General features: G+C 42.2%; 1 protein-coding gene across 4 annotated transcripts in view; it reads right to left on the reverse strand.

Annotated features, from left to right (window-relative positions):
- Nucleotides 1-26,420, reverse strand: part of FGD3 (FYVE, RhoGEF and PH domain containing 3) — a 100,386-nt gene that overhangs the window by 42,737 nt on the left and 31,229 nt on the right. For 3 of the 4 annotated variants that reach the window (XR_007379238.1, XM_048957160.1, XM_048957161.1), the window contains exon 2: nt 4,694-4,864. Coding sequence is in view for 2 of the 4 variants with exons in the window: in XM_048957160.1 (XP_048813117.1) it covers nt 4,694-4,864 (171 nt within the window). In the remaining 2 variants the exon portion in view is untranslated. Of the gene's footprint in view, nt 1-54; nt 173-4,693; nt 4,865-26,420 lie in introns of those variants that run through there. The other variant, XM_048957163.1, reaches the window with a different exon arrangement.

Consider the following 26,420-nt stretch of genomic DNA (forward strand, 5'->3'; position numbering starts at 1 on the left):
TTATGTCGGGGAAAAAAAAAAAGGAAAAAAAAAATCTGAACCAAAACAACCCACCACAGAAACAATCCCACCATGGATTTCAGTGCCTTCTATTTGCTTGGCCAAAAAACCCACAAGCAGAACATAATAGCTTTTCTTCCTTTCATTCTCCCTCCCCCATGTCTTCCGTGGTGTAGTCTTCATAAATTTCCTTCCTCTTTTGCTTCTACATTGAGTTATATACTATATAAATAAAACACATTGTGAGAACGTGTACATTCTGCTTAAGAATTCATCGGGAGGCAAAGGTGCAAAGTTAAGTACAGTATTTAAAAAAAACCAGTAATTAAAATATATATATATTCAGCCCTTACATTGTTTGCAGAGTAAAGGGTTTTGGAAATACGTAAGCAGTAACCCATGGCAACAGGTTCACGTGCTGCTACAGTTTCAGACAGAGAAAGCAGCCACATAGCAGCAGACGTTACAGTAGAAGGTAGGAAAACTGGCAGTGTGATTACTCCCAAATGTGCACTGCTTGGAGCACTGCTGCCTAATGATCCCATCTGGGCTATTCAAGGAATTAATACACAAATGGGGGAACTCTACAAATGTATTTCTTAAACATTGTTTTCAAGAACAATGTACTTCAAGCATTTCCAATTTTTAAATAGCACATGGGTGTTATGAGATTAACACTGTAATGAAGCTTTAATCAGCAACTGTTCTAAGTGTAATTTCAGGGTTACTTTCTTGAGGAGGCTACCGCTGAGACGTATGGTCCCAAGAAGTCAATCTCTGTTGTCCCTACCCTGCAGAATGCTGACTGTTTGAAGCTCCAGATCAGCCTATGGGTCCTCCCTCCTCTGGCTATGGACAGTCGCTGTCTGAGGTCAGTGATGATGAATGGCTGGAGCCTTTGAGCTCTGCACACAGTCAGCATTAAAACTATCTAAGTGACTGAGGTCGCTTTCCACCAAAGAATAAGATCAAACCTAATGATTTGAGCTCTAATGGGATGCTTCTCATAGGATGACTGCCTAGGCAGTACGCAAAAACATTTGGAATTCTTGTCTTAAAATGAAGATGTTACAGTTCAATTTTGAAAACTTCACCACAAAACCTGTTTTACACACACACACAAAACAGTCAAGCAGGAAAAGAAAATTATTATTGCATCATATAGGTGCGTCATGCAGCAGACAGCTACAAAATAACCTACCCTACATTTCCTGTTAGGTTCTTAAGAGCTTTAAACTGGGTTACAACACTCTGCAGGTGAACTTCACTGCATCTGTGATATGATAAGGTGTAATAAAAAGAAGGAAAATAAAAAGTAGCCCCTTTGGTTAGTTCTGAATTCTGGTATTTACCAAGGTAATTTGGAGGAAAAGATGAATCAGCACAGGGGCAAAGATCCTGCCTTTCTTAAACACTGCTTACAAAGCAAAACATTAACCACAGATGTCTACTGAAAAGTTGACACAAAGAACCTATGTCCAGAATTTCAAGGAAGTGGTATTACTTGTCACAGTATCACAACAGCCAGGCAGCTCGTTGTCCAGCCAACAAGCAGGTATCTAGTCGTAACTCAACAGAGAAGACAAAATAGACTTTTCAAAGTCCACATTACACCAATCTGCAAAAAGCGTTCACACCATATTGCTGATTTCTACTCCCAAGCCCATTAAATGACATGGCAAACATTTGTTACCCCTCACACATTTTACATACATTTAAACTAAAAATCATTTTAAACTCCTACAACAGCAGTAACTGATAGATCTGCATACTGAAAAAAAACATAACACCAGATGAGCTCCTTTGTACCTGCACTGCCGTAATAAGTACTAAATGAACAGTCAATCCTAAAAAACCCAAAGCTGCTGCTTGCACATGTGGGTGCAGAACCCGCAGATGGAGCTCAGCCACAACCACCATCGCCCTCCTGTTCCATTCTAGAGGCACCACTGTTGTTTTGTCTCTCTGCACTGAACTCCCCTCTGCCTTGCACGCTCATTCCACAGGCCCAGCCACAGAGCACAGAACCTGGGTGAAGCTCTCAGTGCCCAGCTTGCACACAGACAGGCAAAATGGTGGAGAAAGGGAAGAAAGGCAGCTGTGGAGAAGAGAGTTAGTGTCATGGGATGTGTTTCAGGTGGTGGCTGAGAGCTGAAGCCACGTGCTGGAATGGCTCTTCCCCAGCCTTCCTCCTGAAGGTTTTACGTAGCAACTCAGTGCTGCGTGGAGGAAGCAGAAACCAAGCAAGATACACTGCCTTTATTGCAAAATAAACAAGTGAAATAATGAGAAGCAGAGGGACAGAAATAGAAAAGGGGAAGACGTGGTTAAATATCCAGGAGAAGTTACAGCCCAGGGCTGGCCCATACCTGGCTGGCCCATAAGAGCAGGGAGTAAGGACCCCTCCCTCACCTCATGGCAGGGAATAAGGATCCTTCCTTAGCATGACTAGAGCATCTCAACCACTGTGCTACTTCAGGCCTCCCAGCCCACAGGTTGTCCATCTCACAATAATGCCAAGGGTGAGTACACACTTGGTAGGTGATCTGATGAAGGCTTTCCTATCAAATCATCCCAGCAGTGGTAGGCTTGTCACAGCTTGCAAGGACTTAAGTGCTGTGATTTGCACTCACAATATGTATATCTAGATGATACATATGCATATTTAAATACAGACACTTAAATATATATAGTTTATATGATTTCAAAGTGCGTGTACATAAATACATAAATAATATTTATAATTTTATGTATCTGTATATGATAAATCAGACTATGAAGAGCTATTCCCTGGGAAGCAAATACAGACAGAAAAAATAAAGAAAAAAGAAAAGAAAACATGATCCAACAGCACACAGCCTCAGGTAGCATTAAAGCAAGCTGTTCCTGGAGTGTCTGGTAGTGATGCCAGCACGTTCCACTCAACAAATCAACAAGAAAGAGCCTGAATGAAGAATCCATGTAACTCTAGGATAAAAGCTTTGGGAATAAAAGTTCTTGCCCAAAAATGCCATCAAAAATTGGACAGAAGATTCATGTATGAATCATGAATGATTCATGAAGAGAGGCTGAGTGAGCTGGGTCTGTTCAGCCTTGAGAAAAGACTGAGAGGGGACCTGATCCAGGTCTATAAATATCTAAAGTGTGGGGTGCAGAATGGACCCCGGACTCTTTTCAGTGGTGAGTGGAGACAGGACAAGGGGAAACGGCCGGAAACTGCAGCATAGGAAGTTCCGCACAAACATGCGCAAGAACTTCTTTACAGTGAGGTGACGGAGCACTGGAACAGGCTGCCCAGGGAGGTGGTGGAGTCTCCTTCTCTGGAGATGTTCAAGACCTGCCTGGATGCCGACCTGTGCGACCTGCTGTAGGGAACCTGCTTTGGCAGGGGGTTGGACTCGATGATCTCTGGAGGTCCCTTCCAACCCCTACAATTCTGTGATTCTGTATTTTACAAGGAAATGCACCACACTGTTACTATTACTTTTTTAGAGATGGCCACCAAGATAAGCAAGGATAGTTTAAGGAGAAATGTCAACCTAAACACAGGCAATTTAATACACACTGACAACAGTTTGGGGAACTGTTTCTGTCCCATGACTATTTTCGTATTTGTTATTTTGATTATTTCACTTTTCTAGAGGCAAGAAACATTCTCCTATCTTTACTTAGTATACAAACTATGAAGGTTACCAACAAACTATTACTTCTAAGGGACAGAAACCATTTCAAATTTACAGAGTCAATAAAAGCAAAGAAAAAAAACCTTTACCATCTCCCAACCTTGCAAAAGATCGTACATACTGTCCTCTACTGTTACATGTAAGTTAACTGCAGATACTGTTTAAAGGTAGTTTTATTATAAAGAATATAAGTGAAACAGTAACACCACAAATTGTAAGATGAAGCAGTGTCTTCCAGGAAGATGAATGGCCCATCTACAACCACATCTTGTAATACTTACACAAATCACACAAATACTTTGTAGTTCTGTATAACTTGGCACACTCTGAGCCACTAGGTCTGACTTTCAAATATTGGGTACTGTGTGACAAATTCCCATGGGATCTCTGACTGGGACTTGTTTCATGTTAGGTTACTTTTACAGCAGCATAAAGAAGCCCAGTTAGCTGGGTTCTGTCTAAAAGAATAATAGCAAGAATAACTATTCAAGAAAGCATTGTACCGTTGGGTCATCTACTTCATTGAGTCTGGCAGGACTGTGGAATTAACACAGCCCACATATCTCCTGGAAGTGATGAGTTTAGTTTATTTTTCATTTTTAAAATGCATTAACTCTATTCTGGCATTTCCTGTTGCTACATGTATTTCTTAAAACGAATGGAAAACAGATCCAGGTTTAAATAATAAGCTATTCTAAACACTTTAAAAACAAAAACTAATGACAGAGAATGAAAACAATATTGCTAAATTAAATTTAGATTTCACAGCTACATGAAGTATAATAACAGTAAAGGGAAGGTAAATCAGTAAGTTAAGCAATCAATTTCTTCTTGAAGGCTTCCCAAAGATGCCTCTAAAACTGGAAAGATAATACAACCCTCCTACTTGTATTGGAACCTCAGAACACAGAATAAGTACTTTGCTTTGACTTAAAATTTAGAAAAAATAATTTTAAAATGTCACGTATGATAGAAGCTTGCAGAATTGCTAAGAGGTCAAAGCCACTTGCCTTGGGGTTTCTGCAGAGGATGCATTTTGGCCAGTGGAGTTTTGGGTTTGGGCTTCCTTCCAGTCTGATGGATACATTGCGCCGGGCTGATATGTTGCAGTTCCCCACATGCTTCCAATGCTGGATTTGAGTCAATGTGACATTTGATTTGAAAAGGAGAACAAGGGCAACCTAGAAGGAAAAAAAAGAAAAAAAGCAACATTTATTTCCTTTTATTAATCCTGGAGAAAATGTGTGCTAGATCTAGAAGCATATCGTTCTCATCATATCCTAAGGAAAGGGGCTAGAAGTGCAAGCCATTCACTCAGACAACCAGTCTATCGTTTCAACAGTCATACTGAAGCAGTTGCCTAGTTCCAGTCACCAGGAATTTTGGTAAAGTTAATAATTATTATTATTATTTTTTTTTTTACAACAGACGCCCAAAATAAAAGAGTCAATATAAAAAAGCAATTTCAGGAAGACTCCTCCAGTCAGAAATAGAGGTACAACATCATGCTATTTGGTAAAACAAACATAAACAAGCAAGAAGCATCACCTAAGTTATGGTGAATGTGTCCCATGTGGATGGGAATGGTACAAGCTCCACTCCTTCAGAGATGTATTCAGTCAAGCTGTATTTTGCTGCTATTTACTATTCACCCTTACACAAAATATTAGTATGCTCCCAAAAGGCTGCAGTCTAAAAGATCCCATTAAGATATGATCCAGTGGGAAAGGAGAGAAAGGCGTGATGAATGTTTGCTTGCCTTTTAATTTCACATTCTCAATTCATTTTCTGTGGGTACTGTGGAAAACCCATATGTTCACTTCCACATGGTGGACACTTCTTTTTTCACTTCTCTTGTAACAAGTCTCCAGGAACATCAAATCTTCAAACTACCTTTGATAGCGTGTCATATAAGAAGGCATAAAAGTGGTTTTAAAAGGCTGTGGTTTAAAATTGCTGCAAATGAACGCAGGAATATATTGGCTTCCAGTAGGATGAAGAAGTGGAAAACCTATCTGATGTAGAAATGTGAATGCCAATCCATAAATCAATAGCAAAGGGAACTTGACAAATTCCTGTTTTGAAGTGGACTAGCTAATTGCCCAGCACCCTTCAGGAGAAGGAGCTGACCTGCCCCACATAGAAAGGATTCATCTGAAGGTGAAAATCAATCTTAGCCTTCCTGTGATGTGTTTGAGAACACAGCATTAGCCTCACAAATGCAACCTACTCTTGGTTAGATTTATAGTAAGATCAAAAAAGTGAAACGACGAGCACCTCCACCCACATCAACTGAACGATCCTGGGTTTACACTAATGGTATTAAGTCAGGATGTGACCTTTGGGATAATGACTTTGAAACCTGAGCCTCACGGACTGCTTGGGAAGATTAGCTGATGCTGAAACTTTTGCAGCAGTACAGATTTAAAGAAAAAAAAGTCATAAGATATTAATGTTGCTGACAAAAATAGATACAGACAGCACAAATATATTGCTCTGCAACCCAAATATACAACCTTGAATTCCTTGTCACGGCCGCCAGTTACTGCTGCTGAAGCTTCATTAGCATTTCCACTACAGAATCTGCTTTTCAGCACACTTAAGATTAGCTATTAAGACACGCTTCTATTAGAAACCAGACATTTATAAGCACTAGGTTTTATTCAAATATGATTTCACTTATCAGGAAAGTGCAGTGAAAGCAGAATAGATTGTTAGAGCAGATTAATAGATTATTTCAAACAAATCATCACAGAAGGAGCTTATGCAGCTGCCCCAGCTCTGGGTACCAAGAGCTCTCCGTGACAACAGCCATGCCGTGACGCAGCAGCTTTCAGGGCAAGGACAATCTCCTTCCCATTCTCTGTAGCTCAACACAGCAAGAAATTAAAATCACACACATGAGAAAAGCTGTAATTCAATAAAATATAAACGGCAGCATACAGAAGAGCCCCGAGTGCTTCTGCACGTGCATTTGTTCCTAAGAATGACTTGAACAACCCAACTCTCAGTGGATGTTTGTACCTACAGCAGCTCCCTCCTACAGCAGAATCCATGCAAACAATCGTGGTACAAAATCTCCTGATGAAGGCAAATGCCTTCGTCCTGCCCAAAGCGAGCTCTGAACTTGGCTCCACTTGCTCCAGCACTTGTGTTCAGAGGCACTTCCAGAGCAAATACTTTGCAAAGCCTTACTACTTCCCATTAAAAACACCTATTAAAAAAAAAAAAGAAATATATCATCTTCCAAAAATACAGCATTTTTGTACCATCTTGTATATTGCTTACATGTTGCTGCTGTTCACCTCCTGTCTGCATTTAACCTTCACAAATATTGATGACACACCTAAAGAGCAAGTGAGGAAGCAAAGCAGAAAATAAAATTGATAAGGTCTGAAAAAGAAGAGAAACTTGGAAAGCCACAAGCACCTAAAGCACAAAATGTAGTCCTGGCCATAAATCAAGAAAAATATGCATGGATGAAACCACAAAAGTGGCTTTCATTCTTTTTTATTTAATCTCAGCCAAGATGGTTCCCTCTTTTCATCTCTGATGTGGCCCCTAAGGACTGCTTTTTGCACACAAGACAAAAATCCACTTTCTTCACATATTTTTTCAAGCACTATAAAATGATCTTTGAAAACAAGATTTACTGGATTATTTCCCATGGAATTCTCCAGAAGTACAACCCACAGCTGGAGGAGTGTGCCAGGGTGCTCCTGGGAAGGGACATGGAGCGAGAAGATGCATCTCTACCAGAGACCCTGCAAGAGGAGGCAGCTCAGAGGACTCACCCAGCCCTCTTCCAGAGGAAGATTCAGGCCCAGTGGGACACAGCAGCACCTTGCCATGCCAACCCACCTCCTGCTCTCCCTGGAAAGTCACACAGAATGACCAAGGATTAAAAGGGATGAAAAATGCTGGACTTGCAGAAAAGGGCTCAACAAACTACACACACTACAAAGGCAATGATAAATAATACCTACTTTAAAAGTTCACTTTTTCTGAAAATTCATATCATCAGAGGATTTTTCCAGACATCCATAAAGATGAATCTGACTTCATTTCATTGCATTACATTGCATTTTTTATTTTTTTCCCCTTCTTATGGCAGTACAGCAATGCTGAACATGCAGTGCATAGTGTGAGCCCCACACCTCCATGGACACACTCAATCCACGTGCTTTGGGCACCAGCACAACCAGCAGTCAGGGTGAGGCCATTCCCAGTGCTGCTGACAGAGCTTCCACTGCTGTCGCCCACAAGCTCCTCAGGCTCCCACAGCCTCCAGTTTCCTAATAATTTGCTGAGTTAGGCTGTCATTGAAGTCAACAGCTACAAAAGGCAACTCAGTGTAATGTGATCCACAGGGTCCAACTCTAAGAGCACAGGAAGACATTATAATTCTCTACTCTTTCTTCAAGCATATAAAAGGGAAACTACTCCAGATGGAAATGAGCTGCTATAGCACAGATGCATCTGGTTGTGGTGACTCCACTCCTGATGCTGTTTTGCAAAGCGCACATCAAGTGGGTGAGCGACCAGCAACAGTCTGACCAAATACTGTGAGAAAAAAAATTCAGACAAACAAACCAGAATATAGGTAATGGCACAAGATGCTTCTGCAGTTAACCACTCCGTGCCCAGAACTGAGCAGATTTAACAGCAACTCTCCAATATTAATAACCAGAGCTATTTTCATTAGGTATTACAATGGAAACATCGCTCTTCCCGCCTCCTGGCTACAAACTGAGCATACACAATGACCCCTAGCCTCTCCTAAAAGGTTCTCATTATTCCCAGTTCCAACATCTCTATTCTCAACTGAAACATCCACTTAGGCATTCCCTGACGCTGTGTCTGGTAGGTTCTCTCTTTGTTCCTCCTCCTTAGTGAAAGCCTTTCAAGGAGCAGAGGCTCATGTTGTCCTTAAGGCAGAAACCTGCTGCTAGAAAGCAAGGGGCTGCAAGGGCAGAACTAATGTATGCTGTGAATGAGAAAACTGTGGTAAGAAGAGCCCTGCCACAAATTAGAAGGTGCTGATTATGCCTTCCTCATGTCAGCAGGAATCTGTTGAGTGGTATAATACTTTGCCCTTCACACTCAGGCAGTGTTACAGACACAGTTGTTTAAGGATGTTCTTAGAGAAACTAAAGCATTCACCACGCTGGATGGAAACCCAGTTTTGTGAGCCTTAGGTGCAATGAGCTGCAATGAAATTTGTCTTGCAAAGCAAAAGAAAGACATCACCTCTAGCAATGGCATGACACTACCCTTCTTGTTGCAGCTAGTTACAAACACCCAGCAGCACTCTCAGAGGCCTCCAGAGAGCTGCAACTTTCACCCCCTCTCCAATTTCATGCTGCCCTGCCTCCGTCTTGCTCCTGACCCCTCTTGCTGAGTTGGAGGCAGCAATGGCCTGTCCCCACGCTGCCATCTGGCATATCCTTCTTTCTCCTTTCACACCGCTTAATTAACTCCAGCCCTTCCCTCAAATCCACAAGAAACTCACCTCCTCCTCCTGCCCAGTGCCCAGATGAAGCACTGGCAGAGCCTCATGCACGGCTCCCCAGGTCAGCCTGCACTGCCTCCTGTCCTCACGTCTCCCTGCCTCCCGTCCCTACAGAGCTGCAGGTGCCACCAGCACCACTCGCAGACACACCGTGTAGAACTGCAGAAAAGGCAGCATGCAATGGGGCTGCACTCATGTCCTTCTATCAAGCTCGATGACATTAACAATGGTGACTGCACATGACATCTATTCTTCTGGCATTCCAAAAAGTCAGTCTCAGTAAGAAGAGTGACAGCAAAGCTATCACCATAAGCTTACAGAAAGAATCCAGACGACATTATATTTGAAAGCAAGCAATTTTATATCAATAGAGATATATATCACTTACTTGTATTCAAGCAGAGACACACACATTTTTCTTCTTTGCTCAGACTATAAGGCAACCAAAAGAAGGCAGAGCGGTTCCTGCTGCAGCTCTTGTTTCATGGTTTAAAATGCCATGCTCACAGGAACTGGCCTCCCCCATCCCACTTCCTATGATCAGTGTGGTTAGGTGACTCAAAGTATACAAACGTGGCAAGTACGAGCTGAGGCGCTTTACTAAGCAAAAGTCAAAGGAGATTGCTGCAATCTGCAGAAATAGGCACTTAGCTTTACGTTTCTGAAACACAACACGCAGGATGTAGATGATTTAGAATCCTGAATCTTTCTAAAGTAGTAAAGAGGATAAAGCCACATGTCTTTAAAAGCTTTCTGTTTAGATACAGTTCGATATTAATGTGAGAATGGCATGTCACAGAAAGCAAAAACTCCCAGTGCTCTGCTCTGAAACTCTTAGCCCCAAGCGCAGTCACACCGTAGCCTTCCCAAAGGGCCAGCTCGGGGTGACTGTGGAGCCCCTGAATGTAACAGCATTAAAGTTTGCTGTGAAACAACCCACAGTGACTGTAACTCAGCAGGGACAGAGCTAGCCAAAAGATTTCTTTAAGTCCTGAAAACACACAGCCCTCCTCTCCCTTTCTGGTTTCGGCTCTCAGAGCAGAATGCTCTCCTGGGAAATGATGGTCTGTGTCCTTACGAGAAAAATACAAAGTTTGTAAACCACAGCAAACTACTGTGTGTCTGAGGAGGGCTGTGAGAAATCGTGTAGATTGAGTTTAACTTACAACCACATAGAAACACATCCAGAAGAGAGATTTTCTTCCAGAAAAACAGCTAAAACAAACAGATTTGTGTATATAATGCACAGGAAGGTCCAACAATCCCCAGACCTGCACCTACAGCATTTTGCCCTCAGGTTCATTGTACTTTTACCCTCTTCTGACTTCCTTTAAATGACTCAGGTAAGGACACTTCCTTTAACAGACACTTCAATAACACCCTTAGGGTTACCACTGAACATAGCTGTCACAGTATTTTACATAAATCTGCATGAAGATCTCCCACCTTTAACATCATCAGCTAGTTTTAAAGCAAATTACTGCATGCTAACCCAAATAACTCCCGGCTATGCTTCACTGGCAGCGGTACACGCTTTATGCCCCTTGCCTTTCATCATCTGAATCAAAACAGACACGTTATTGAGAAATCAGTTTTTAGTTCTGAGTTGTTCTTCCCTGAACCACTTCTGAAAGCCAACTGCTGTGGGAGTACAGGTCCCAAAAATGAGCTCACTACAGAGGTACAGCATGCGCTTGTCAGTCCTGAAGACCTGCACATAGAGGTAGGTGCACTGCTTTCATTGCAATTAACAGTACTTGCTAATACTTGACCACTGAATAGCTCATTATTGCCTTCATAAGGGGATGAGATTTCACTGTTGATTTATAACCCCTTCCAGCGCTTCTCAATTTTTTACAAGTGCTTTTCAGTACTGTTAAAAAACCCAGCAGTGTGATCTCCCACGTGCCTTGGACAGCATTCTGCTCACACAGTAAGGTCACCCCGCCTGCGGCTGCAGGACGAGCAGCACTGCTGTCCCTCGGGGTCCTGGCCTCCCCCAGCCACTTCACCAGTGCTCTCGCAACAGGGTGAGATGGTAAAACCCTTAGGTACTGACTATAAACCCCTAAGATTCCTAAGGTAAATGTTTGCTCTACATTTATGTATATATTTCATAAATTATAGATGTGCGTAAGCGGAGAGAAAATCTCCAAATGACAGAAACGGGGAGTTTCGCATGTAATTCTCTCACACTGCACTGCTTCAAATATATGTCTAAAACATCCCTACTGAGACCTTCACACTCCTCATGTCACAAACCAAAGGCAGAAGCACGAGCTCAGGAATCCAGCTGCCAGAACACCACTGCACACAGCCCTGCACTAGGGAAAGCGAGAGGACAGCCCACCAAACCAAAGAGGCACTCAGCTGTAGCTGCAGGCTTTTTGCTCTGAATACAAGCAGCCATCATCCCATCCCAGCTAGCTCAAAGTAACGACTCCTAAAGATTGCTTGGATGTTTCATATTCACACCGCAGCCAATCAACAAGATCTGCTGGGTGTAATTCAGCTTCAGATCAGCTTGCAGCAGACAGAGACACTTTAAACTTTCCAGGACAAGTAAGATGAATCTGTCAGCCATGTGGAAGGTCACTTTTCCCTAGCAAAAAGCAGTCATTTCATACCAGGCTGCCAAGCCAGCCCTCCTCAGAAGGAGTGAAGATAAGAAAATGAGCAGGGGAAAGGCAGCAAGGCCTGGTTCCTGATATTGGTGAGTTAAAAAGGAATGGAAGTAGTGACCAGAAAAGCCATACTGAGAACAGCCTGAAACAAAATAGAACTAGGTTCACTTTAAAAGTAAGAAAGAACGAAACTGAAGCAAGGCATTACAGAATACCTTCCCCAGTCAGAACTAACAATAGGCATGTTAAGCCCAAACACAAAAATACTTCAATTTCCTGTACGAAACAGTACGAAACAGGATGTGGTAGTGCAGTCAGTGCTCGTTTACCTGTGCTGTCTGAGGCTACTGGGGACATAAGCAGCAGCTGCCTGCTCAGCCAGGCCCAGGCATGGTCACACCAATGGGCAGCCACGAAGCTGCATCCAGGTCACAAGGTGCAGCCCACCCTGCTCCAACTTTGGCAAAATAATTCCAAGGCTTAACTGAAAATCCCTCATGGGAGACAGGAAACAGCATTTCAATTTTAATTTGTCATTCAAGTGCTGGTGATTACTCAGAGATCAGTCGATTTTTGAGTCTGGCCACAGTTTTGCAACATTTACACTCAACTTGCTTTTCATACAGGCATACAGAAAGCAACACTGCAGGATACTGAACCCACATCCCTATAGCTGGAAGGCAGTGCTATGAACTTTTGCAATTAATCAAAGTAAAAAGGACAGGCTAAGACAAACTCATTCTTCTCAAGAAAGCATTTGCCTGGCTTTTCCCCTTGAATGGTATAATTGAATTACTCTAGGCTAAAATAATAGGCATAGTAACTTTCTGTGACACCAAGATCAAAGGTAGAAAAAGAAGAAGGACAAAAAAGGAGATTCTTGTATCTAGTAAAGAAAGCAGGTTAAAGAGTGACAAAGTAAAGGGGTAGCAGCCTGGGGCAGATGTCAGCTGGAGTGACACTACAAGGGACAAGAGCCCCACCAGTAGCAGCACGTGTCGGTATGCCGTTCACCTCGCAGGGAAGGCAAGAAACATCCTCTGCAGCAGAAAGGCAGCCAGGGAGAGAGGGGCAGCCAGGCTCATCTCTTCAGTGCAGCGCAGTCTTAGTTTATTTCTGCCTCCTGGAGCGTAGAGCAACTCGTCTGACTTCGGTACCAGGTTTCAGATTTAATTCCAGCAGCAGGCAAGGTCCAGGTGTCAGAAGTTCTGCTTAAGTTACTGCAGGCGCCCACTTGGACTACAGATAATCAGATTTATGTTCATATATTTCATTGCAAGTATAATGAAGTCCAGAATTCTTTAATCCATAAAACCTAATTTTGCTTTTTCTCTTTTGCAAGAAAATGGAAGACAATGCTCCCTCCCTTCCTAATTTACTCCTGACTTACCACTTCCTTCACACCACGCAGCAGAACAGCAGCAATTCAGAGTACCCTCCCCTGCCCCTTCCCCTTGCAGTCCCCAACAGGCTTCTCATCTCCCTTTGCAGGTTATGAGCTCAGTTCAGTGCTGGCCCCCAGATACAGCCTGACTATTCCATGCACATCACTGGGAGCTTCCCCTTGGGCCACCCCAGAGGCTCCACTCCACGCAGTGCTGCCTGACTCCTGCACACAGCATCTGCAGCCATTACCTCAAAGGTCCCCAAGGACACAGTGCAGGATGCTGCTGCAACTGCAAACTCATTTTCACCACAGATTTCCCAAATGAAAGCTGCCACTGCACCCATCCCTAAGCCCTCACTGATCCCAGAGACCACACTGAGCCCCCCCACAGAGGAAAGTTGGAACACCAGTTATTTAGTGCAACTCTGACTTTCCTTTTTTTTTTTTTTCCTTGACAGGTAACCGGTTTTTCATTATGATAAAAGAGTCCTGATTTACACTTACACTGATTATGCAAATCAAAGAGTATATTTCAAGTTAATAACACTCCCGGGAGTTCACATCTGTACTGCTTTAACACAGGAATCACAGCACCAGAACAATCTGTTACAGTAAAAATCCAAAGAGATTTTACACAGGTCAGACACAAACAAATTACCCCAGCCAACGCCGCTCCAATTTGTTCCTCTCAGATTACCTGCATCTGAGTGATTTACTGTCTTGGGGATTCTTTTCCTAGAACAAAGAGAAAGATGGCAGATCTGCCTTTTGCAGAGTTATTTATATGGTGGGGAGGAGAAAGAGCATTACGCTGCCCAACCTCCAGTGATTTACAGGGCGAACACAAAGGCCAGGACACAGCCAGGTGCTAAGAACCATCACTGAGACCCCAATCTTCTTTTCAACCTGCTCACAGAAAAAAAGGCTTCATCTATTTCCCCTCTTACTTGAAGCTTCTTACATTTTTTGCTAATGACAAAAGGAACATGCAAGACTCTCACACTGCTCTGCTGATGTGTTTGTGAATCTTCTTAATGGCACACATTACAGTGGGTAAACTCTCATTTAGCCAATACGGAGAGATTATCCTTCACTTAAGATTTAATGACAATATAATGCATCTCCAACTGTGTCCCAATTAACTGTCCTTTTTTTTTTAATCTTGAAATATTTTATTGGTTTTAGTAAACTGATAATTATCTTTTGCTCATTTAAAAGACTATTTAGGTCCTAAACAACACCAGGCAGAACAGGTGTTTTTTTGCTAAGGAACTGAGCTTCTCCAGGAGAGGCTACCTTTTCTCCATTACCACAAGGTGCTGTAAATTCATACTGCGGCATTTAAGCAAAATCAAATTCATTACTGAAAACTGTAATGAGTATTTTAAACTGATATGCTATTTTGGTAGCAGAACTGCCTATTGCAAAGTATTGGCAGTAATGCACTTCCAGTATAACATATTTCAGCATATATTTCTAACTGCTGCTTGGTATCATCCTACTGGAAGTGTCCTGCCTTGTCAGAAAACAGCACGGTCATGTAGTCTTCAGGCAGCTCAAACAACGCAGTCACATTAGGCCACCAGAAATCTGAAGGTTGAGATGCTTAGCTTGTCTTCCTCTCCCTTTGCGATCCAATAACAAATAAGGGATTTGCAGTTACAAGCACTGTTGGAGTACATGTATATCTGACCTTCAGCTCCTTCAGAAGCAGTACAACCAACGCAATGGAGGCCTCATAGAATGGCTCTTGTTGGAAGGGACCTTAAAGTTCATCCAGTTCTAACCCCTGCCATGGGTAAGGCTGTCACCCACCAGGTCAAGCTGCCCAGGGCCCCATCCAACCTGGTCTTAAGCACCTCTCTTAAGCACAGGACTTGGTAAGGTCTGGCCATGAGTTCTGGACGCCCACATCTCCTGGGCCTTTGGTCCCAGCTACAGTGCATCTCAGCTGACTGGATCAGCAAACCTCCAATGTCTGCATACGCTGCAAATCTGCTTTGTCTGCTGGAGGATAACACTTGCATGGAAGATTGTTAGATCGTTTTGTCCATTAGTATCTCGCTCAGAAAATGAGAAACATTTCATTGTATCTGCTTCAGGCCTCCACCAGGGCTTTAACCAAAACAAGTATCCTGACCCCCAAGCAACAAGCAGCAGCAGGCGTACAGCCTGTGGCTGCACCTCTCTGGGCTGTCAGCCAAACCTCCAGGAGCAAAGCTGGCCCGAGCGCTGCGCCCACCACAGGCCTGCTGCTCAGCGCTGCCTTGTGCAGAAGAGTCTGATGGTTCCCAGTTCCTACCCAGTGACTCACGAGGTGAGATAAAAAACACTGACATACACATCATAACCAGGTCCAATAAAGAAACCTTCAATGAAGCAAAGTGGTTGAGATAAGGTGCCGTTTCCCAAAACAAGGCTAGTCCCACTGAACTGAAGCAACACTGGGCACTCCTGATGTCAAACTCAGCCCTGCTTCCATTTCCAAGGAGATACACAAGCATATTCTGTATTTTCCAGATGGAAGAACTCAGAATCAAATGTTATTTTGCTTGCACTAACATCATCTTGGCCTAGATAAGTGCTTTTATTGACTGTGATCTACTGTCTCTAAGGACTCAAGCAAGAGCAGGAAAAAGAACCCAGAAAGGTTAAAGGTGCTCCACATAAACAGCGCAGGGATAAGTAAACTGGAAGAGAATAAAAAGCACTGAACTGATTCCAGTATTTTGGATCCCAGAGCAGACAGGATGGGATAAAGCTTCCTTTATATTTACTTCACCCTGGCAGGCACCAAAGAAAGTGCACCAACTCAAAGGCCTGTAAGAAGGACCGTGCAAAAAAAGCTACAGTAAAAAGATCTATTGTCGGTTTTCCCAACAAAACTCTAGCTAATTTACCGTATCTGTAGTAACCATTTCTTTTCTGTTACTCCTAATCACATTTTCATCAAATCAGTAGCTACTGACAGGCTGTAAGAACATTCTGCAAGCACCTAGCAGATTATCTGAAACAACAGCTGTAAATCACAACACTAAAATCCCGGTGACTTACAGCTAAATCTTTGTCCTCAAGAGAAGAACATACCATACATGATCTCAAAATTGGATTACAACTCTGACAGTTTAAAGAAAGCTAGGAAAAAAATGAAACTCAAGATGAACATATACATATAAATACACACACATTACAATTTCAGAATCAGATCATAGCACAAACTGTGCTAATGCAAATTAAGACCATGGAAACAATTTACATTTTCTCTTGCTCAGTGACAATCTTCAATCCTGAAATAAGAGTCTGGTCTGTCATTACATGAAATACAATTGGCATTTTTGAAGAGAATTATATGGATGATAAGGACAATTATAAACCATGTTACTTGCTCAGGATGTATCTAAATAATTGTGTATAAAATTTTATTTCATAAAATAGCATTTACTGTACGGCAGTAATTGTTTCAATAATTAGTGGTTTTCAGGAAATCTCTGCCTTGTTATTTCATATTGTCTTTTTATTGATGGAGAATACTGAACATGTACAACGTATGCTTGCTGGCAAAGCTGAATGATAAGGGGAGAGGACAACTGGAAATAACAGAGGGATTTAAGAATAAGGGTGATTATTGAAACTTAGAAGCCATGAAGAAATACACACAGAGATCTAATAGTAGAAGAAGGAAGAGGAAAAAAAAGGTTATTGAAAGATTATTTCAGATACTGAATGACTTGTAATGAATTTATAATACTGATCTCTTACTTTACTTGGCTAACTACATAATTACTTTATATCGTCACAATTTTATCAGTTCTTTAGAATGGGTTATGGATAAATGTGTTCTGTCATTGTTGTCATTTTTCTTTGGATTTATTATCATCTATTGGCTCAAGCTAGCATAAACTGCTGCAAATATCACAGCACACAGAAAAACACCTTTGAATGAGTCACCCTTTGGAACAGTAACTTTATACCCAAAGCAAACAACTGAGTGAGCATCAAGCAACCGAAGTGACATACACACCTTTAAATCTGCCAGTACACTTTGTGCTTCCTTAGCAGCACATTGCTCAGTGTCAGCAAACTTGAAAATTCAGAAGCCCTTCAAAAAATAACAACAATTAGAAGAGGCATAAGAAAGCACACTCACAGATGAGCTGCAATGAAGCCTGATTATGCCTTCGTGTTTGCTCCAGCCCGCTGGGTGCCCAGCACCCCACAAGTGACTGGCACCAACCACTGACCTGTGGCATCAGAAGACGCTTCTGCATCCTGAAACATGTTGTGATTGTCACCTTAGTTAGCACTCAGAAAGCGCCTTAAGCTATGTTATTCTGCTCATAAATTCATTGGGCTAATTAGCTTAGGCTTCACCCTTCCTATACCCAAATGGAGTATTCATAAATATATGCAAAGTGTGCATTATCTTCCACCTCCCTCAGCAGGGAGTGACAGCTCTCTTTTGAGAAACCCAAAAAGAAGATGACAGCCACAGGTTCCAAGCTCAGGTTCTTGTTCCCCTCTAAGCAAGACACCAAGCCATGCTGTAACCCCAAGGCATCAGCCCAGCAGGAATTGCATCCAGATGCCCAACACAAGAACCAAAGCTGAGGAGGGCTCCCAGCCCACAGTGCTTTTCACCCTCCTGAGCACTTGCTGCTCTGCAATCACCACCAATGTGGGCTCCATCCATCAAGGCTTTAACTGGCAGGTCAAAACACTCCATGACAACACACGTATCCCAGGACTGATTTCATCTTTGGAGTTCATCTTTTTTGTACACCTTAGTTTCCAGGTATAAAATGGGAAAAGAATACCGTGTTATTAAAGTGTTATGAAAATTAACACACCAGGTTAATGCTATGAGGAAGGCACAGAGCACAAGACGTACAATAGAGAGCTACTAAATTCCTCTACCATTTCCTAAAGGAAGGAGATGGATTTGATTAAGGAGAAGTGTGCCCGGCTTAGATTTTGATACATTTTTTGTAATCTTAGAATTCTTTAAATGTCATCTGAAAACATTAAGTAATACTTAAACTCGATATTGGAAATACATGTGAGGGCATAAAATCTCAATCTATTCAGTGATTGTGTTAAAAGAGTGTTGAAAACACAAATCATGATGTTAAATTAAAATTCCTTCGTTTTGGCATTTGAAAATGATACCATTTTAAAATATTTTTAAAAATTAAGCTACCTGAAAGGCAGATTGCTGGATTCACAACATCTGAATATGAAGTAACACGGCTGCCAAATTGAGTGACTGTGGTATTCAGAGAGGATGCGAACAAGTCCATTAAGGCATCGCCATCTGGACATGGGGGACTGGGAATGGTGGGGGCAGGAGCCTCTGTCCTCCCCAGGGAGACACTGCCTTGTGAGACCATCATTACCTTTATTATTTATACCACAGCACTGACATTTTACAGACAGATAAAAGACCAGAAGCCCTACCCTTGGGAGTGAGAACCTGCAAGGACAGAGCAAAGCTATATGACCAGCACCAGCCCCAGTGCCCAGTTTCTCCCCTTGTATGGGGAAGGAAGGAGATCACAGATCTGAGAGCTCTCTCTGGAATAGGCAGTGACGCACTGGGAACACCCAGGCACTGCAGTGACAGCCACAACACTAAGCAGCAGTACCTGGAAGTGATGACAGGCTATCAGACTGAGGATTGCTGAGGAAGGTCAACCTGTGACTTGCAGTGTGGAATAAGTAGGTAAGAACCAGCAACAGCATGAAATACCCCACTCCTACTTAACCGTTACTGATGTCTTTCATTTTCCTTTGCATTATGGCTGTAGAAATGAACATTTTAATTTGTGTATGGGTGGCTCTTTGCACTATTTCAGAGAGATGCAGACTGTCAGCCCAACATGGAACCATCTACTGAGCAGTCAAATCATTTTTTCATTCCATTTTCATTAGGTCCAAACCCATACTCTGTCTGAGCTGGCACCAAAAGATGGATACCAGCAATAACAGCTCCAGAAGGCAGCAAGAAATGGGAAAAAAACACAGGCAAACATTTACCACAAAGAAAAATCACTTCCTTCCCCTCTGATGCTCCAGGCAGGCCAGAGCACCAGAACTTGGATTCACTCCCTCCAAGCAGGAGCACCTCCAGTCACTGCAGCCTGACGGCGTGCTGCCTCCTCAGAAAACCTGCTCTCACTGCCTGTGTCATCAGGGAGAAGAAACAACCTCAATCTGACACATTTTATCTCAAAACTGGGGCAAGCTAGCAGCTCACACATTAACCACTGCTGAGCTAAACAGATCGGCGGTGCTTTACTTTTCTGCAGTAATGTAACTGCCAACAGTCGCATTCTTAGACTCCTATTTTGCTCAAGTATGTTCCTAATTCACGTAAAATTAATTAAAAAGGCAGGAAAAAAAGGTCTGACATATAGGAGCGTGCCAAAAGCCACTCCCTTACTTACTTCAGTTGCCATTTTCAGACTACTTTGAAGAAATCCAGGGTCCAACAGCAGAGAACGCCATCCCTTGCACTGCAGAAGCAGCATTAATTCCATTTTCTCACTTAACTCGGAGCTTAAAGTTGGAAAGAAAACTCATTCCTAGAGATTTTTCAGATGTTCTGTTTTCTAATACAAATGGAAGTTTTTTCTATGAGCTAAAGAGAGGCAAGTCTCACTAAGGAAAACAGAACTCTCATATGCAGCACTCACCTACAACCAAAAGATCCCGAATTTGACAAATAACCATTCACATGCATTCAATGAAGAAACTTTCCAGGTTATTACTACGTTAGGAAAAATGCCTTAAACAAGAACAAGTTCATTATCCAGACTAGATGAGCTTTAAGTAACCAGGTCTAGTGGGAGGTGTCCCTGCCTATAGCAGAGGGGCTGCAATGAGATGATCTTAAAGGTGCCTCTCAACCCAAACCACTCGACGAGTCTGTGATTACAAATCCATGCACCAACGCACTTGTAAGGTGAAAAAATCTGTTTTATATATGCCTTCACCTTTCTCACAAACATTTCCCCACTTCCACGTGCTGGATTCACTGCTGCTGATGCAGTAGATTAAATACAGTTCGTACGTACATCTAAACACATACTCACATACCCCCACGCCGACTCCCAAACTTCCTCCAACACCCGATCTACTTAACACAGTTCTCAGCACTGAATCTTCACCTTGCAAACGCTTCTTCCATAGCATAAAGCCCTGAACGTGCATAAAGTCAGAGAAACTTTTGAGAAGGATCACCAAGTTTTAATTAGCTTGCTTTTGTTTATTTTTACAAAGCACATAACCAAATTTCCTTTTGTCTTTTAATACAGAGGAAGAAATAGGTTAGTATTCATTGTGGATAATTATCTCAAAAAGCTGGGCTCATGTTTCTGCACAATGCTTTCAGAGGTACGCAGACAAATTATAGCAGCCAGTATCAGTACCCTTTCACAATGCCATATTTTGCAGAAGCTATTTATTCTTGGCTTTGTCCTCGACAATGCTTTAAATCAATTGCTGATTTGTCTGGATAATTAACATCCCAAATCCAATTCTTCACAGATGAATTGGAGCGGGTTTGAGTATCAGAGAATGCAGCTATTCATCAGCAGACAGTCCTCACTCAGTGGGTGCACAATGGCTTAAATTTTACTGCACACTGAAGATGATGCAATTACCAAGCTTGAAAGGAATGTAATCTATACCACCAAAGAAAATGTTCACAGCAGTATGATCAGTGAAGGATAAACAAGAAAGCAATATTTTACCATTACAAGAAACAAAAGTTCTGCAAAAAGATCTGCAAAACCCAATTGCCTACATAATGCGCCACTATGCTGATAAACAGTAAGCAGTTAAATAGAAAACTCATTACGGAGAGGTGGATTAATGAAAATGTGAAATCTGCTACCCTTAGGTGGCTGCTATTAGTCCACTCACATCAATCTAATTCTCACTTTTATTATTATAAGCAAACTGGTGGCAAGTTATTCATCTCTCCAAAAGAAGCACCTGAACTCTTCCTCTTTTGACCTTCCTAGTCAAAATGTTGCCCAAAAGCTCAGCAGATCTGGCAGTGCAGGACTCATTCTGGGCTACTGCAGTGCAGTTTGCAGCCAGCAGCCCTGTAACAACTTCTGATGGCCCGCCGAGTGCTCTGCGCCCTGCCTCACAGCCAGCAACAGCACTCACCTTCCAGACCCCAGAGCTTCATCCCAGTCACAGTGTGCGCTCCTGCCTTCCATCCGAGTGCTCCCAAATTGTAATTCTAGCACTTGTCTTCCCAGCAAACACAGACTGGAAAGCTAATCTCCAGCCAATCACACCCAGAACACAAGGCACAAACACCTTTCCAGGAAAATAAACTGCTGTGGCCAAAAGACACGGGCAACAGAAGTTTCTGTAGGAAGCAAAGAACTTACTGTTTTGGCTTGTTTTTAAGATAAATTAACACAGATGGAAAAAAATAAGAGAATCTGATTTCTTCAGCCTTTCTTCAAGGTCCCTTCATTGGCTCTGCCAACAGAAAAACATTTCAATTTCTGCAGGTATTCAGATACTCCTTTTGTTGAAAGTGAATTTCCTGTACATTAAGGATGATTATACCTGCTGTGTTTCACATGACCAAGCTTCTACTTTTTCATCAGCTATCCAGGATCATTTACATGTCGCCATGGATCTGTCTATACCTTTCAAGTCATTTTCCCACCAGCAGATTTAATGTTTTTTTGCCTCACCACTGAAGCCACTGATGCCATGTTGATAAACCAGTGACATGTTCAACTTGTATATTTGCTCCTCACCTTTCCTCCCCCTGCTTCCCTCAGCTGAGCGACCTGAATGCCCCACAGGTGTCTGCAGGAGATGGCAGCAACATGGGCCAGGTCAGCTGCCACTGTGTTCAGAAGGAGTCTCTTCATTTGCACAGCATGATCTGAGAGCATTCTGACCCAAACCACACAGTGTATTACACTGCCTTCTAACCACAGCTTTCACTCCTTTTCTCTGGGTAACGTTCAAACTAGCAGTAGATGCACAGTCTGAGACTTGCACATGCCCCCAGGAGTTAAGTAAGCGGCTTAGAAATAAACCCACATCACATTAATTCAACATAGATTCCCATACTATCGGGGAGAACTCCTCATATCGTTCCCACGTAGAAAGGGATGAAGGAAAAACAAGATTAGCTTTACTTTGAAATATTCTCTTACTCTTTGCTCAGTCTTCCTCAAACAAAAATAAAAAAACATTCAACCCAAGTGCTGTACTTGGGCACGCAAGTGCAAGAATATATCTGAATGTATTGATTAGGTAATTTCACTGTCAAAGGACTACCTCAGGATTCCAGATTGTCAGACTGCATTTCTACATTTTAAAATAATAACAGGAAAAAGTTAATGAAACATTTTCATTGGATAACTGCACAGAACAGGCACAAGAGACTGCTGCTCTGAAAATGCATAGGTAGAAATGATCTATTTTTGCATGAAAGAGCAATCTTCCAAATCATACATTCTAGAAACTCTTTGTTTCAAGAACACTCAAGATACAGCTATGCTTGAATTTTGTGAACATTTTGTCTTTCTGAACTGCAAAGGTGACACCATGTAATCTAGTGTGATTCCCCTGCCTTGATCTATCCACGCAGAAGATGACCAAATGAGATCATTGTAAAAGCAGGAAGACATAAAAGTCACAGGTTATACAGTAAAGTACTTGCTATCTATTTTTACTATGAAGGGCTTTTTTTTTGTATAAAAGCATTAGGAGAAAACACACCATTAATGGGAATGTTTGCCTGCCTTTTCTTGGTATTTTCAAGTTACCTTCCTAAGCACAGGGGGGCTTGAGAGCTCCTTGGGCTCTGAACCTCCACCACAGTGATTTTTCATTTCCCATGAACACTGATGACAACAAGTGTAGTTTGAGCAATTTTCAACAAAATGAAGCAAAAAAAGAACTCATTCCAACAGACAGATACTCATCTCCTGAAGCAGACAAGAGAACTAATTATAAACATGAAGCTCAGTGATGAGAAAAAAATTAATTACTGAGAATTACTTTCACTGAATGCCAATTTACTAATTCTAGCACAATAACCAAAGGCATGAAACGAGCATTTCCCAAACACACTCAGCCTCTCGGACACACGGCCACTGCTGGAGCAGCAGAAGAGCTTTGGTGCCCCTGGCCCACCTGCACCCACACTGCCCGGGGTGCAAGGAACCCAGCTGCAGCACCTGACAGAAGACACAAATAATGACTGCAAAAAGCCCACACTGGGACCCATTCCACACCTCACCTGGTGGAAAGCAAAGCTAACGCAAACACAAAATACAATCAGGAAGTCAAAACCTGGTGTGAATATTAGATGGAAGATATTCCCAGTACTCGACTACCAAACTAAAAACCACCAACTGTCAGGAATATTCGGTCTTTCTCCAGTCTCGGTCCTCCATGACCTAAATATTCACTGATTAGCACTTCTGTGCATTTAACTCTTCAAGGGCCCAATCCTACAAGAACGGAACCTCCTGCCCCTCCATCCAGACTGCTGAAAATGAACAAAGAGCACTGCTCCTTCATAAGGGAGACTTACCATCTCACAGGGGCAGGCTGTGAGCTCCGACAGTCCCCTGCATCTCATACCACCCTACATGTCAGTACGTTCATGGCAACTGCTGTTCACTCTGCTTCTCATGCCAACAGGTTCCTGTGCAACCTGCTGTAGGGAACCCGCTTTAGCAGGAGGTTGGACTTCATGATCTCCAGAGGCCTCTTCCAACCCCTGTGATGCTGCGATTCTACGAAAGACCTGTGTTAGAGGGCAGAACTTCACACAGGTGCTGGCAGTGGGACTAGAGATGCAGTTTTATACTAAACCTAATGCAGCTCATCCATTGTGTAGGGAAGCATGCTGAAAGCAGGCCGCACTCTGATGGGAGCCAGCAAGACAAGACCACAGCCCCCAAAAGACAGAACGGAGCCATTTTGCTTTTCCCACCTCACCGCAATACACAGCACATCAGCAGGCTGCACCCAGCAGAGCCCAGTCACAGCACAAATCACCTCTGCAAACAAATCAACACAGATTCATCTTCTTGCTTTCTCAGACCGAGGTGTCAGTTGTTCAAAGAAAGCAGCCCACATTAAAGCCAAGCTGTCTTTGATAAACCAAACAGGTTGAGACCTACAGTACTTTCAGTGAAGCATTTCCTCCAGATACAGCATTCTGGAGGCAAAGGGTTTTTAATGCCACATCTGCATTTTTAGTAGAAACAAAGCTTCAATGGATCTCATGCTTAAGTGAAGATGCTCTGTTTGGGTTTCCAGTTGGAACACACAACTGCAGAACCTTTGTGGTTTTTTTGTCTTCTAAACAGTTCTGTAAAAATGGGATTCAGTTTTAACAACAAACTGTGAATTCACCCATGCTAGTGAGTTTATCAGTTTTGGTGGGGGAGCAAGCAGACACCCTGTGTCTTAAGGAATTAAATTAATAAAATTAAATGATTTTGGACCTGGCACAAAGTGCCTTGTTGCAATCCACATACCAGCACTCCCCATGTACCAGGGAAAAGACCAAGCAGAAGGACTGCACTGCAAGCTAGCACCAGTCTTGGACAGAGCAAATACAGATTGTTTCTAAACACATACTGCAAAAAATGTGATTGCATTCAGTACCTGAAAAGCTTGAAATAAAGTCCTTCTTTACTCCACACAGAAAATGACAAAATGAGCAGAAAGATATCTGTGTCTATCTATCTATCTATATCTTTCTCTATACATATCTTGGTTTGAGGCACCAGTGGCTCTTAGAGTACTGCTGTTAACTTTACATGAAGTAAAAACTGTAATTTCAATCTCCAGGATCCATCCTTAAACACTAAAAATGCTGCAAGCCACTGGGGATGTCAATCCGCCCTACTCCCATTGCACCTTCATACATCTAGAGGGTTTGGATTTCATTACAGCATCAAGGCTGTCTCAAGCTGTGGGAATAAGGGGAAGTAATTTATTGTTAGAAGAAAGACAATTACACTCCTGGTTCACTCAGCAAAGAATTCAATTGACACAATCACCACATTTAACTTCAGTATCACTAGGTACACAGAGTACATGAGGAGGAAAGAGAGTGACAGGAGTAGCTGAAATCTATTTCTGGTCTGATCTTTTTTTTCTTTTCAATGCTATTCCCAAATTCATGACTTTCAAGTTCTTGCCTCTAGCATTTAAGGTACGTTTCCTAACTTTAAGGCTCCTGAAAGCAAGATGTAAAACCACAAAAATCTGTATAACCTAACTGCAGCAGATTCTTGTTCTTACTTGTTCTCATCACTGATTTATCTCATTGCTTTGGGCCTCCGCTCAAACAAAATCTTTTCTCAGACACTCAAGCTGTATTTCCAAAAAACTGGATTTTCTACACAGTTGCTGTATTTGAAATGATAACACCAAGCAACAGTAAGGAAAAGGGGAAATAATGTCACATTGACATGAAGTTCTTCAAAGGGCACCATTCTACTCAGCTCCAGGTAATTCCTCTACTTGGAGCTTCAGTTCCAGTGTTAGACAGAATTCAGTACTCTTCTAAATTTAAGGGAAAAAAAGTCTTTATATGACTTGTGTAGCAGCAAGTAAAACGTTAGGTTGATAGGAATAGAGGGGAAAACCTCCAGCTCTTTGTTTTCTCAGGTCAGGCAAGTGTAGTAACATGGCAAAGACAAAAGTCATGTTGTATTTGCTTTTCAATTGACTTAATAATGAAACATGCTCACTACTCTGCCACAGGAACAGCCGAGCCCATATGTTCTAGGAAGATGTCAAAGATAATACACTTCATCTCGAGATTCACATATGATAAGGCAAAAGAAACAATTGCAACTTTTACTTCAATGAATCCAAATTACAGTGTTGTTTTTTTTTCCCCTCAATAAGTACGCAGGTATCTTAAAAGTATTTTAAAAGTATTAATTACCCTTCTCCACCAATACTGAAATGTCACCTCCATCATCTCCACAAAACATCCACATGTTACTTCATTAAATACACACGAATTACACAGCTTGCTGTTACAAATAATAAGCAAGTACCTTCCCTCCCACCCTATAAGCCCTGCAAAGATGGCACTAGAGAAAGATCTGTACATAACTTACCTAGTTCCCAAACTAAACATTGCCTTAGAAGAGCCCTGAGACCTGTCACCCCAAAATACTAACCCTAATGTAAGC

This window comes from Lagopus muta, chromosome 11 (assembly GCF_023343835.1).
Source record: "Lagopus muta isolate bLagMut1 chromosome 11, bLagMut1 primary, whole genome shotgun sequence".
NCBI classification, from domain to species: Eukaryota; Metazoa; Chordata; class Aves; order Galliformes; family Phasianidae; genus Lagopus; species Lagopus muta.